At 42.0% G+C, this 15,594-nt stretch overlaps 1 protein-coding gene across 1 annotated transcript in view; it reads left to right on the top strand.

The window, feature by feature from the left end:
• Positions 1 to 15,594, top strand: part of cacna1ha (calcium channel, voltage-dependent, T type, alpha 1H subunit a) — a 125,607-nt gene that overhangs the window by 70,014 nt on the left and 39,999 nt on the right. The window contains exons 6-9 of the mRNA XM_037089131.1: positions 3,732 to 4,029; positions 9,128 to 9,220; positions 11,115 to 11,353; positions 12,251 to 12,789. Coding sequence (XP_036945026.1) covers positions 3,732 to 4,029; positions 9,128 to 9,220; positions 11,115 to 11,353; positions 12,251 to 12,789 — 1,169 coding nt within the window. The remainder of the gene's footprint in view (positions 1 to 3,731; positions 4,030 to 9,127; positions 9,221 to 11,114; positions 11,354 to 12,250; positions 12,790 to 15,594) is intronic.

Genomic DNA, 15,594 nt, shown 5'->3' with positions numbered 1-15,594 from the left:
GAACATCCAGCACTGCCTCTAGCATGGACACATGGAATCTTCAAACATGCGCAGCTCATTTAACTCCAAATACAATATTTCTTTATTCTGCCCTCTGCCTCCTCTCCTTCTGTTTCTGTCTTTATGTCTCTCTGCTTCTCCTCTTTTCTGCCTCTTGTCAGAGTTTAGGTTTGGTTGTCACTGGTTGTAACAGTCAGCTGTTGCCTTCAGGAAAAATGTAGAAAAATGTTACTTGTTACGTAAACTGCATAGCGCCCCCAGGATGTACACTGCTGTACGGCGGACACAGATACAACGAGAGAGAGGGTGAAAAGAAGAGAGAAGGCCAGAAGTTGGAGTGAGCTAAGCCAGTAATCTCAGCCTTGTGTAATTTTATATTTGTCACATTAAAGTTGCCTATAAATTAGATGTATAAAGCTCGTACAAAAAGAAATATAACTACTCCTCTTTGCAGATGATGCAGTTCTTGTGTATACTGCTAGCTGACTGTAGCTGCCATTAGCTAGATAGCTCAGCTAGCTGTGCAGCGAGAAATCTGGACTAGGAATTGGAGCAGTGGGGTGGTGTTTACACCGCTTGCTCAAGAGCTCTTGACTGTGATCATTTTTATTAACTTTTGGATGCTTTCAACTAAAGTTATAACATATTTTTACTTTAAAATAAAAAGAAGATAAAGCAAAGCTGAACATGTTAGACTTTAATCAAACGTTCCCAAACAAAACAAAAATATAGTATCCCAGGAAAACATCGTACAAAGTAGGTTCCAAGAAAATAAAATGGACATATAATCAACATAACAAGAAATTGATAAACAGGAAGAAACATTTAATGGCTTAAATAGATTTAAGAATTATTTGGGTTTTACCAGATTGACAAAATGTCAAATTACATGTTGCCTGACCCAAAATGGAGAAAACTCCAAATGCAGACTCAGTAAACATGACAGAGACTGATACAGACAGACAAAACCACATTTCCTACTACGCTGCACAGATTATGAAAAGATTCAATAAGCCTGTTTTCCCAGATTTATCCCATCTTATTTTGTGATGAATGAGATAACATGCATCTTATGATAGAGCACAACCAAAGAACCACTGTCTCCCAGTGAAGGCAAACACACAAACGGGCACACATGCAAACAGACAGAGAAAAGATCAGAGTCCACAACGTCAGGAAGCCAAAAATGTCCCTCAGACATCCATGAACTAATTCTCTTTTCTGATGTAGTGGTACAAGTTGTACCAGACTGATGTTGCTGAATCCTCCCTATGTGCAAGGGAGAAAGACAGAAAGAGAACAGAGCCTAAATATTTCATAGCTGAGGCTGCTGTGTTTTCTCTCCTCAAACAAATGGTTGCCTGACCTCCCGCATGGCATGAATCCCCCACTATACTTGGCATGTGCGCACTCATCGTCATGCTTAAGCTCCTTCTAGTTTAGCTTTGAGAGATCATATGGATGCTAACATGTCCTGTATGACTCAGAGTATGGGACAGGAATGGCCGTAACATAGAGGGAGTTAAACACTAGACACCGACAAAGATCCTTTCCCGAACTGGTCCCTTCCCACTAGTAGTTCAAGAGCGAATGTCACTCCGCATAAAGGCGCACTCACTGTTGTGGAGGGCACTCCGCTTTAAAGTGGAGCGTATAAATAAACAGATGAACTGTGGGATGTGCTCACCACTTTCTACCATGAATAGGAAACAGCTGTCACCATGGATACTGATAGATGCTTTGCTCACTCACCCCAGTTATTAGATGTCATTTCACTTAAAATGCAGAAATATCTGCAAAGCAATAAGCATGTGCTCTTTAATGGATAACATTTTCCCTTTTAAATTGAAGCATCAAAAACTGTGGTTTCTTTTTTTCTCTTTCTTTTCGTTTAATTTGTCTAAACCCACCATGAAAAGACAGGGTGGGGAGAATGTAGCATGAAAAGAATCATATTTAACTAAGTAGCAAGAAAGTTTTTTTCTTCCTCTCTTTTAGGCTCCCACAATAAACAGCAGTACAGACTCATAGTTGGAGGGTTTGGCAGCCTGCTTCAACTCCCCAAAAGCTCTTGATTTGGCAAAGTCTACATGTGAATGCACAAACACAGGTGGAGTGGATAGGAAGAGGCCAAAATGAGATGGAGCCTAATGTGAACACTCTTCTGTTAAATGAAACTACTGTAAGATTTGACTGAAAAGCTACAGCTTTGGACTCCAATGAGGACAAAAGGAAATCAGCCTTTAGAGCTGACTGACAAATCGTTCCTCCGCCATCGCAATATGAAAATGCACAATATCAATGTCATAAAAGTGTCAGATTTAATCAAAAGTGGATCCAAACAAGGTACTCAGAAGGCAGACAGGTAGAAGAACAAAAAGCGAGCTTTAATGCAACCAAAGCTGCAGTCCAAAATGCACAATCCAAAACAGACGAGCAAAAGTTGAAACAAAAAACAAAAACAAAAAAAAGAACAAGCAAAATCAGCAAAATCATGTAAAACACAATGGGAAGACAGGACAGAGGAAGGCAGGTGGACACAGGTTTAAATGCAAAGGAATGATCAACTAATGGAACACAGGTAAGCTGCAAAAAGGGCGGGAATAGAGTCAAAGGAAAGTGAACCCAGACATTTGAACGCATCAGACGGAACCGTGGATACGTGGGCCATCGTGTGCTGTCTGTCGGTTTGGTCACAGGGTTAGCAACTACAGTATTTGTGTGCAATTTGTTCAAGAAAAATATGTCTGAAATATTACGTCTAGTTTCTTTATTAGGCTCAGGCAAGTCACTGACTGGGCCTTATGGTAGCAGTGTGCTTATTAAAGCAGAAAGACACTGGAACTGTATATCTAACATGCACATCTCGGTATTTGTGTATTTATCGACATTCATAACATCACCAGAATACTGAGCAATAGTGTCATATCATGCCATCAGCCATTCGATGAAGCAGTCATGACAGCTACAACAGACTGGTTATACTCTCCGTGGCTCCCAGTAAACATGTTTAATGAACTCGGCTCTGTTGGTGTCAGTGTCATTTTTCTTTTTTGAGCCACTGAGCAATTATGAGACAGAAGGTTAATCCCCCCCGATTAGTCTGTTGTTCCAAAAGATTTATGATTAGAGGGGGAAATCACTGATTGAGACGCTGCGCTGATCCAGTGTGACGTGTGCCTTTTCAGTGATCCGTCCACTGTTGTTGATTACAGCTTGTTCACGTTTAATTTGACTTTCTATGTGGAGGCTCAAATGAAATGCCGTGACGGATAATCAGATCCCGATTATTGATGAATAGGCCAAATGGGAGCAGATGCTTTTTCAGCGCAAGAAGTGCAAGCGCTGACGCAATTTCCAGAGAGAAGCCAAATGATTTTTCTCTGTCGCAGCAAAGATGCTGAGGAGGATTTGGATGTTAAATGAGGGCACTTAAAACTTTTAGACAATGACTAACCCTTCCTGATTGATTGCAAACTAGCATTACTCGGAATATCACTGTAACAGTCATGCTTAAAATCACAAGTGACTGTAATTTTCCTTCAATGGGAAAAGGACACCAGTTCGCAGTAGATTAACAATGTATTGCTACTATAATCTACTATGAAATTCCAGCAAAAACAAACGAGTAGACCAACAGCACAAAAATGCTTGTGAGACATTTAATAACTAAATGTATCCATAATTAGTCAGTGTAACGATGTGTTTCTCTTCTTCTTTTCCCCACCCAGGATGTACAACTTGTCCATAAGTGCTTACTACATGACAGAGGAAGGCGAAGACAGCCCCTTTATCTGCTCGGCTCCCCGCGAGAACGGGATGTTGCGCTGCCACGACGTGCCACCCACCGACGAGGGCGGGAGCACGTGCTCAATGCTCCCTTCCCAAAGTTTAGCCCTGACCGGATCGGCCAACAGCTGCATTAACTGGAACCATTACTACAACGTGTGTCAGCCCGGGGACCATAACCCTCACAAGGGAGCTGTCAACTTTGACAATATCGGCTACGCCTGGATAGCCATATTCCAGGTGAGGAGCAGGAACATGGAGAGCAGGTTGTTAAAAATGCATAATGTCCTGTTTTGTACCTGTATCCTGAAGCATTGGAGGTCTGCAGTGATGGAATGTAACTGAGTACATTTACTCAAGTGCTGTACTTTAAGTGCGGTTTTGAGGTACTTGCACTTTACTTGAGTAGGTACTTTGGAGATTACATGCTGCATCAGAGCAGCAAGTGGCACATCTTTAAATACATTTGTTTTATCGGTAGTTACAATATTAAGAAAAATGTTGAATATAGGATTTGAGAAATGGTCGGACAGATTATCGAGACTAGACATGTTAAGTTCATACATACATCTAAACATATGTGGCACTTACTTTTACTTTTGACACTTGAGTACATTTAGTTACATTTTGACCCCGATGTCTTTACTTTTCCTCAAGTATGACTCACTGGAGGTTTTCAAAAATGAGATTTTACTCTTGAAGATTTCCATTCTGTATTTTGTTTTCAGCTGTAATTCATCATTTCAACAGCAAAGACAGGCTAACCTGCGCTTGTTTATCCCCAGCTTTAGCTAACTGTGAGCTTAACTACTCACACTTCTTTTTTAAACAGACCTTTATAAAATATTGTGTCTGTTCCTTTATAATCCTGCACAGTCATCGCACTGAGCAAACAAGAAGCGCACAGTATCACTCACAATTGACTTTCTTTCAGAGAGCTCCATTTGGTTCCAGTCATGCAGAAAGTTGGGCAAAATAAGTTAACTCTGATGGAAAATATGGTTCATGACCTTCTTTTTTAGCAGGACAAAATACGTCTGACTAGACTGTGGTGGTAAGTGGACGCCCCGTTGGGCTTTTAGCTAAGTGGAAAGTGAAACTAAAGCTATGCATTAAAGAGTTTGGGCTATTTCAGTTTACATAACTGTTAGAAAATGAAGGGTTTTTTTACTCCTAAGAACAGAACAGGACAGGACAGGGATGACGAGATTCTTTTTTTTTCTTTTTTTTCATACACAAAATTAGTCATCAGACACAAAATTAACCCTTTTCTGTTTCCGGTCTGTTGAAATTACATAGTCATCCATCCAGGAAAACATTCCTCCACTCAGGCCATCAGAGGGCACGTACCTGAGTGCGATTTCTGTTCCACCCACTGATTGTGAGAATGTGTTTTTCTTTTCTCCCTCTCGCCGTCTCCACCTCTCTCCCGGAGCTGTTGAGTCTTTGCGCTAACACCGTCTGCGCTGTTGTGATATGAATTCCGGCTCTTTTAATAGATCTGCCCGGGACGCTGCGATAGATCTGTCTCCGTGTCTAATAGTCTTTGACTTGCACAACATGACTTTGTCAAAGAGAGTCTTACCTCCAGTTTACCCCAAACACCACAAATACACCGCACAGTCCAAACACACAAATACCTGGTCGGTACAGACAGCTTCCCTGAGCATGTGCAGTCTCAGCTCGCAGTCAGACGCTTGAACGATTAGATTTTTGCAGAATCTTTTTTTTTTTTTTGTGATGGTTAAGCAAGCAGCATGTTCCCAGATAATACCAGTCTTTAAATCAGGTATGTGATGACTGTGTGTGCGTATTTTAGGATCCGTTGCGCTGAAAAGGTTTGCAGGCATTAGTCATGTGTTCAGTCGCCAGATTGTGCTCTGTCTCCGCAGTCAGGAGGTGCTGCTACCTGCACACTCGGGTGCAGCACTGTCATCAGAATGACAAGTGAGGTTTAAAATAGAAGTCTGTATCATCGGGCTCTCAGGAGCTGTGTGTTTATACTGTGTGAACATAACAGATCAACGATAAAAGCTCTCACCTGCGGAGATAGGTTTCTATTCAAATATGCAGGGTGGAAGTAACTAATTACATCTACTCAAAATTACTGTAATTAAGTCATTCTTTGGGTACTCGTACTTTCAAGTCTGTGTTTTTACTTGTGCTTCAGTATGCATTAATCTTATTTTTAAAGTCATTAGTACAATTTGAATCTGATCACAAAGGGGCCAATGAAAACCCTGGAAATCGGAAAAAAACCTGTTGTTGCTCATCCCCCAAACATCAGTGGTTAGAAAATAACTAATACTCTGAGAAGCATTTGAAAAGAATACTTGACTTTTCTACAAAGGAATCATTTTAATATCCCTAGATTTACTTGTAATTGAGTAATCTTTCAGTAATGTAAGTGCTCGCACTGGAGAACATATGTTCAGTCCTCTTTCCACCACTGCAAATTGCTTGTCAGTTATAACTTTTCAACGTTCCTCAAGAATTTAAGAAAAATATGCAACTTTATTTCTAGATGTTGTCGCTGTAAATAAATAATGACACGGGCATTGAGTGACAAACTTGGGAAAACCAATGCCCGGCCGAACAAATTCAATTTAAAAGTTTTTGTTGCATCGTACAGTACGGACTGTTTGTTGACAGGCTGATGGAAACAGTGATTAACAGAGAGCCGGAGTGAGGGAGAAAAGGAAAAGTGGTTGAGATGCAGATACAGCAGGAGAAAAAACAGAAAGAAAGCTTAAAAAAGAGGAGAAGGCCATATTGAATGTTAAATTAGCCGCCTTGCCTGTTATCCCTGCGTAGACCTTTATTCCCTCAGTATTTGTAAAAAAAAACAAAACAAAAATCATGAATTATACATCTCAGCACGGGGTTTTGAAAAGATTTCAGCCAGTGGCTTCAAATTGAGTTAATTCAGAGTTACCCTGGGACTCCTGCTGAGTACAATGAGCTGTTAACATGTCACGTTGTGTCCCGCTGAGGGTTTGGCCGTACACCAAATATAGCATGATGGCTTCCTGTGTCAGCCCCTTTTGTTTATTCCAGAAGTATCTTTTGATATTTCGCTAAAATGCCTCTCAATATCCTTAATTAAAATGTAAATTTAGCCATTTGTTAGAGGTCAGGTTTGTTTGGGGTCACTTCAGAGCTGCATTACTGCGTGTTTGTATGTTTTTGATTTTGTTGTTGATTGTAGGGCTCGTACCAGAATTCATTAGCGTGGGATAACAATTGATTTTAAGGGAGGTTGTCACCCCAACCAGTCGTTAAAGAAAAAAAAGAAAGAAAACAAAACCCTCTGTCAACACTGTGAGGAGAGCAGAAAGAGGAAAGGTGGGCTTTGAATGGAGGAGTGATAATAACAGATAAAAAAGTAAGTGTGGAAAAATTAAGAAGAGGTAGAAGGGCTCGAATAGACCGTTAAAGGATGACAAGAGGAGGAAACACACACGAGGGTCCTTGGGCCAATATTGACACCCACTAACAGTTTAATGACTAATGACCTTGTACACACACACACACACACACACACACACACACACACACACACACACACACACACACACACACACACAAGTTAGGGTTCAAGAACAAAGTGCAATGCTAACTCATTCACCAGTGACAGCTGAGAATGGACCCTCTTCTCCACGTGTATGTCATTAGCATGACTTTGCAGGACTGTAGCTATGACTGATGTGGCTCTGAAGCAGAGCGTGGGGGGACAGTCGGGGGTCAGCAAGTGATTGGTTCAGGTAAATGTGTTTGATGCCTCCATGTGAGCCTGGCTCGACAGAGGATGAAGATTTAAAAAGCAGCTCTGGAGTTGATGCTCCTTTAGGAATTCATTTTGCCTTCATTTTTCTTTGTTTAACCTTTGTTTCAGCAGGAATAATCCCATTGAGGTTTAAAGGACAAGTTCACCCAAAAATCTAAATGTATTATCTACTATTGCAGCATTCTCCTGGACAACTGAAATAGATTGGGACTTGTTTTAAAATGTAAAAAAACAACCGGGATCCAAAGATTCAAAGATTTGAAAACACGCCATTTACATTCTCAAGAAGTGGCTGGATTTTGGACCAGGTGTATGCTAACTATCTTAGCTTCAGCTTCAGCAGCTACAGTGAAGATGTTTGCTTTAAAAAGAGTAATGTCTCGAATTTGGGATCTCTGAGCTTCTAGAGACTTGGATCACGCCGGATGTGCTGAATGGAGCCATTTTATGTTTTTTGGGTTGTCCTCATTTACTTCAGATATTTGAGAGATTGCTGTAACACAGTTTTGCTGTAAAGCTCCAAAAATGTTTCGTGGACTACCAAAACTTCCAAAATGGCACTGAGATGAGTAGGTAGTCACCAAATTTTCATTTGGGGTTAATTTTTCTTTTTCCAGTTGCGATAAAGAACACTATGTAATGTTACTGCTTATGTACATCACAATCCCCGTTCTTGATGAACTGTATGAATGAGGGACAGTCTGCTCCGGTCTCTATTCTCTACATTGCTCTACATGGTTGTTTGTTTTTATGCACCAGATTATTAGTTTGGCTGGGGAAAATATATATTATGTTTGACGGCTGGTTTGTGTTCTCTGTCTACAGCATAAAAAGATGCACAATGATTACAATTTACAAGCGTGTTGCAGCTCTGAAACGAGAATCCTCGGCTCCTTTTGTCAATCTGGTGCAAGGAGAGCATTCCAGCAGAGAGCGGATTAGTCTCCCCTGGGTCTGCCTGTGTGTGTCAGTGTGTGGTTGTCTGCGGATGGAGGGGCCTGTGTGACGATTCTTTGCGAGCGCACAAGTGTGCATGCACACGCGTGCCTGTTGGCGCGTGTGTCCATTGTTTGCGTGCACGCTGGCAGCTGCAGCGCGTCATGCCAGCCGAAGTGTAAATGTTGAGGTGTGAGTGTATTATCGGCTCGGCTGAGCTGAGCCAACGCTCTCAGGCCTCAGCATCTCCGCCGCTCATTAGCATAGCGGCCACATGAAAGAGCTGCGTCAGTCCCCTGGCACTGACACACACACACACTCGCTCAACCCACACACACACACACACACATGCAGAAGAAGTTGGAGGGACACCACAGGCTTTCTTCTGAGGAACAGCCATTAAAAACAGAATTGGAAATGTAATGCATCTGACTTCGGCGCGCTTTGGGTGTTTGTGTGCGTCCGTGCCCAGTTCTGTGCGTGCATGCGTGGGTGTGTTTGTCATATGTTTTTAGAGAAAAAGCAATGGGCAGAGCGATGAAGGAATGTTTTTTTTTTTCTTCTCTCTCATTATAACACAGATTCTCCCTCTCTGTTTTTTTTTGTCTCCACCAGGTCATCACACTGGAAGGATGGGTAGATATCATGTACTATGTCATGGACGCTCACTCCTTCTACAATTTTATATATTTTATACTGCTCATTATCGTAAGTATCCCCTCGTGTTTCGTTTTCACTTTAGTCAGCAACCGTTTCATGATATTCTAACGTGCTGTTGGGTCTCAAAAAAAAAAGCATGCCCAGAAATAGAAGCAAAATTAATTAAAACAAATCAAAAAACTACACTTTTGATTCGGTCCAGAATATCTGGCAGGGAACTGCGTGGAACATCATGGGTCCTGTTTGAACCTGACCCAAGCAAAAAGCACTCCAGCATTTAATTAGCATAAACCCAACAAAGCTCAGTGTTTGACTGTAATCCTGACTCACTGTGGAGTTCTGAAATAACTTGGCCTTTTTTTTTGGTGGAGTAGCAGCCATCTGTGGAGTCTAGTTGTGCTCATGAATTATAAGTAGGAATTATATCAGAATGCGCCATATAAATACACAACATTATATTAAAGGTGCAGTATGTAAGAATCGTCCGACTTTCAGTTTCATGCTTAAAGCAAATGGGGGCAGCATACCTCTAGGGTAACCCCTAACTGCTGCTCGTCGTAGCTGCTGTTGGCTAGTTAGCCAAGATAGCTGTGCAGCTAGCAGTCCAGACAAGGAGCTCTGAGCACCATGGAAGTGTTGGTGTTTATACTGCTAGCACAGAGCACTGGACCAGGCTTAGCTGGTTAGCATGCTAACTTCAATAGATATCTCTTCAACACAACACGTCAGTCAGCATGATGTCACAACTGCTATTTATCTGCATTCTGTTGAAGATTTAAGTTAATTTTGGCATGTTTTCAACTAAAATCTTATATGCTGTACCTTTAAAATATACCACTCACTGAGCAAACATGATCAACGAACACACTCTTTAATATTAACAACAATTGTTCCCTGTTTGTTTTTGTGGCACATGTTGCGGCCACAAAAGGCTGAAGTGCACCACTACCTCATGTTCCAAATTATTCAAATCAACTATTACCAGTGATGTTTTGTTTATCTAGGAGACATAAGTTTTAGAACCTTGGAAAAAAATTGATAATACATCCAATTTTTTTTTTTTTTCCTCACTTGCCTCTCAGAGCTTCCGTAGAACTCAGACCTATGATTTCTTTAATCCTGCTTCTCTACACTATCTGCAGTATTGGGGTCTGAATGCTCAAGGCATTTGCATATGCATGACATGTTGTTCCTGAAAGATATTTGTGTGTACTTTCAGTCCCGGTTAAAAATAACCTCTCTAAAGGAAACGGCTGAACTCTGCTCGCAGCATCGCTCCCCTCTGTTGAACCTGGCAGACATCTTGCCGTGTATAATTTTACTCTTATTGGGCTTTTGCGGAGGGGGTTTCAAAGATCCTGGCTTTGGCTACATTTTGCAATGCTGCATGAGCTCCTGCCTTTTGATGTAAAAGTGCTTATTATGCATTCAGAGAGAGAAAGTAGGGGAAGGAGAAGGAACGAGGGGAAGAGCTGGTAGGACAAGAGGGGCGATTCATAAAGAAAGTGAGACAGAAATTAAGATAGCTGAGAAGGAAAAACAAGATGGAAAAAGTGCTCTTTTAATTTCCTATCTCTCTCTCAGTAATGGCATGTTAAATAGACATTTCTTTATAAACTTGGTATACATTTCTAAATTTCTGCCAAGGCCACCTCATTACAGCTTGATTTTAATCAAAAATTGTAAATAAAGATGAAAACAAAGTCGGTTTTATAATCCCAGAAACTGACCAAACAGACTGCATCATGATAATATACAAGCGATAATACGGCTGATAGTCAATGCAGTGTTTTATTACATTTTAAACACTTTGAGTAGAGGGATGAAGTCAACAGTGAGCTGCTCCTCAAATAAAATGTTGATGATGTAGCCACGGTTGCTTTTCTGTTTTAGCACTTGAGCAGTTTATTCACCCCGGCGTTTCTTTTTCATCCGCAACCAGGTGGGCTCTTTCTTCATGATCAACTTGTGCCTCGTGGTCATCGCCACCCAGTTCTCTGAAACGAAGCAGAGAGAGAACGCCCTGATGAGGGAGCAGCGCGCCCGCTACATGTCCAACGACTCCACGCTCGCCAGCTACAGCGAACCGGGCTCGTGCTACGAGGAGATGCTACGCTACATCAGTCACCTTTATCGCAAGTTCACACGCAGACTGCAGAGGATATACTCTGGATGGCACAGGTCAGTGTAAAGATGGAGTGAGATTAAAGGTGCGGTATGTAAGAATTGGCCACCTGTTGAATTCAAACAAATAAAGGCCAGAGTATCACCAGAGTAACCGCTAACTGCTGCTAATGGTAGCTAGTAAGCTAGTAAGTCCAGTTAACTGCAACTAGTTGTCATATTACCTGACTGTCTGGAATTGGGGGGGTTGTTGGTGTTGTTTACTATCAGATGATCACTTCTTTATGTGCCATGTGGCTAAGGGCTTGCTGGTTAGCATGCTAACTTTGATAGATACACACATTTTTGAGAAAACATTGTTTGTTATTGTCTTCACATTCTGTTGATCATTTTAGCTAATTTTTAAAATGTTTTAAGCCAGAATTTTTACAAGTTCTCACAAAGGTCTACAGACAGTGAGGATTCTTTCTCTTTGTGCCAGTGTTTGAGTTATTCGTCATATGTCCTGCGGTCATAAAACGGGAAAAACAAGCCCAAGTCACCCGTAAATCCCTAACACATGGAAAATTTAGGGCCTCATTTCACACCTGCTTGAAGATTTTCTCTGATATTCAGTCAAAAATATCTGGAACAATCCACTTTATTGCAGATATAATCACACTTTCTCCCCGGGTTAATTAATCACGACTTTCCCCAGCAGTTTATAGTCTTTGCTAGTCCTCTTGTGTCTATTTGCAGCTCTGTATGAGTCATCCGGGGCAACTAAAGTGTGTCTTTGTTTGTTACGAGCATTTAATAATGTGTCAGTGTGCTTTGGTAATTTCGGCTCTCACAGAACTTCCCTGTGCACTGCAACCAAACTGTTGATAGCCGCGTCCCCAAGAGGATCAGAAGCAGATACACATAAATATTACAGCTTCATATCAAACTGATGATGATCCCCTCTCTTTCCAGTAAAAGGCGTAAAAAGGTTAATCCAAATGGCAGCGGCGGAGGCAGTAACGGCGGGGGTAACGGCCACGGCCACGGGTCCAGCAGGGGCTGCGGAGGCCCGGGCAGCGCCATGTGGTTGAGACCGATCCATAACCTCCTGCAGCACCATCAGCACCAGCACTGTCGCCTCAGCAACGGGGGCCAGCACAGCATCAGCGTGGTGACGACCGAGCACACGGACAGAGAAGAGGGGGTTGGAGGAGGAGAGGAGCTGGAGATGAAGTCACTTCCTGTCCGGAGGGGAAGCACAAACGGGAATGGCGCTGGTGGCGGCGGCCCGTCCGTCGTCACCCAGAACATGGGGGCGTTGCTCGGGCGACTGAACGGAGGGATGAACTACCCGACGATTCTGCCGTCGTTCGTGTGCAGCTACAGCAGCAAGACGCCGCCCCCCCACTCCCAGCAGTGTGGGCCCAGTCCGGAGCAGCATCCGCCAAACCACCCAGCGTCTGAACACACAGAGACGCTGAACAAGCTCTACCAGCTCATGGGACAGCACAGTAAGAGGCCACACACACTCACACACTCACTCACTCACATGTTAAGTCATGAATATTTGTCGACGGATAATTAAAGATGAACCAATTTCAATTTTCTTGGCCAATTCAGATTGCAGATTTCTAAGTGACTTACATTTTCTACAAAACTGCACCAGGTCAGGAGACCTTCTCTCTAGAAACATATGCATTTGTGCGTTCGTTATCCAGGACTCTTACTTTGAAAGGTAACAATGGAAGCAGTCTGATATTTGAGCAGAATGGAAGATGGTGGCCCTTGTTCAAACAACAGATAGTATAACTGGATGGTGAGCAGGCAAAGCCACTGAAGTTACACTTTTTTAGCGATCGCGTTCCAACTCTGGGTGTTTTATTATCCAAACAAAGGGGAACTACACGATCAGTAAGACAGAAACATTCCCTTTTTTAAAGGTTTAGTCATCATCTCCTTTTCTTGGAATACATTCTATTTCAATTTTACTTTGTCTTTCCTATACTTTTATTTCTAATGGTTTTCACTGGCCTGTGAGTCCCCTTCACAGTCTGTGATGCTCTGGATTTCCCCTGAGCTCCTTTGTTTTTTGTAATATTTTTTTGTCATCACACTCGCTTTCATCTCCTGTTTTCATCTTCCTTTCTTGCCTCTTTTCCTCCAGCGACGAGCTCACTCCTCTCTCCAAGTTTGACCTGCGGTAGACTCTGGCTACATCTGCTCTGTGTGTATGTATGTGTGTGTGTGTGGCTCGAGCAGCACTTAGAGAGGCTTGACAGGAAATCCATGTCTCAAGTGTCACAGTCATCGGTGCAGAGAGGTGGATAAAGGGGCAGGGTTGAGGGAATCAACATGAGCGGCGGGGGTAGAAAAAGTACGCGGCGTAACGGGAAATATAAACACAGGTTGCGAAAAAATGTGGAAGATGAGAGGAGAAAAAAGATGGGAGTCAAAGAAGAAAGGAATAGAGTACGAAAGATTCAGATCCACAGGGAGGAAGGCTGGGAGAGGGAGACACAGAGAGAAAAAAAATAATGAGTTGAATACAGAGCGAAGAGAGGAGGGCGAGGGGTGGGGGGGAGACAAAGGAGGCATGAGGCAGAGAGGGAAGAGGACACGTAACAGAGAAACGTGTTAGTTACAAAGGAAAACGAGAAAGCAGCGGCTGTCTGATAAAGCTCTTTGCCAACAAGCACACACACACACGCATTTACACACTGAGCAGCAGCCAACACTTCAGATATAATTAAGCAAGTAAGAATTAGCTCTTTGCAGGAGCGCAGATTTACCGTTTGACACGTGATAAATACAAAAAGGAAAATGAGGACGTGAAAAAAAACACTGCTGCTGTGCGTTCAAGGTGTTAAACAGTCAATACACCTGTGATCTGCACACAGTCAATAGGGCTCCTGTGGAGGGTGAGTGTCACCTGCTACTAATGTGTGCTGGAGAGTGCTCATTTTAAACTGGACAGGCACGTAACAGTTTGCAGATGACTTAATGCTACGATCTAGATGAATTAATGTCCCTGGTCCCTGTCGGACATTTTTTTTCTGTTTCTGTAGTTTCTGAATGTTTTCTTTCAGCTTGTCAGATGACTCAATCTCGGCTAAACCCTCTTAATATAATGGGATTAGAGGTTTGACTGCTGCTTTTTTTTTTTTTTTTTGGTTGAAAAGCCCCTTTGTGCTGTGAGAGCGCCACTGTTCTTGGGAACACGTAGAAGTCTGGGGCTCTTCAATCTAATTTGAGCATAAATGTAATCTAATCCAACCTAATGTGATATAAGGTATTGATGTGAAATATTGTGTCCCCTTGAATAATTCTCCTTGAGGTATTTGTGAGACTGCAAATTACCTTCCAAAACATACATAGCCGCGGAGCTGTATTCATAGCAGCGGCACGAAATACGATGACAGCTCCCACTTACCATTTTTTTTACAACGAGTTTGAGATGTATTTGCTTCTGGTCATTTGCCGCTGTGGCCTGCAGTTTCCTTGTACTGTTTTTTGAGAGGATGCAGTCAGAGAACAGAGGGTGAGAGGAGTCAGCCTGGTTCTCTTACACTGCAACTCACAGAACTCACTGCAGAAACCGGCTTATTCTGGCTCTCTGCTGGGATGGAACGTCCCTGCAGCAAAACATACATAACTTCACCTTACTTATGACAGTGTTATCTTTAATTATTATGTATATAATGTTACATTATTATATATATATTAACAGAAACCAACTTTCATACTTTTTTTTTTTTTTTTTTTTTTTTTTTACATAGAATGTTACAGAATAGCAATAGGGAATACATCCACCCAAGGGTGTAATTGCACCAGGGGGGTTAGGGGTTGGAAAGTTCAGTGAATATTCACTTTGGTTAATATAAAGAAAATAAAAAAGGATTCCAAATTTCCACAATAAAATAACACCATTCTGGGAGTTTTACAATAAACAAAAAAAGAGGCAGAAAGTTAGTGTGTTACAAAGCTTGGTTTCTGAAATCTGTCCAGAGTAAACCCTCTTCAAGGGGAAATGAATAATGGAGCTTCGAAACATCTTAGTCGCTGTTGGAGTCACCTTCATTGTGATGGACTATGGGTCACCAGTACTGCTTTTGAATTCTTTGATCAAAAAATGATTTTGATAGATTTGTAGATTTGTGATTTAGAATCGAAATGGCGACACCACTTGTTCTGGATGTCTGGCCCCTGTAATTCAAACGAGAAGTTTAAATTCTCATCTTGAGTTCCCTCCAATTATCCGTCGCTCACAGCAATAAGCTTAACGAGCAGCAACGAGTGCTTTGGAGCAAACAATTTGC

Source organism: Acanthopagrus latus, chromosome 23 (genome assembly GCF_904848185.1).
Source record: "Acanthopagrus latus isolate v.2019 chromosome 23, fAcaLat1.1, whole genome shotgun sequence".
Lineage (NCBI taxonomy): Eukaryota > Metazoa > Chordata > Actinopteri > Spariformes > Sparidae > Acanthopagrus > Acanthopagrus latus.
Note: the sequence above shows the minus strand (reverse complement) of the source record. Positions and strands in the feature narration are given on the sequence as shown.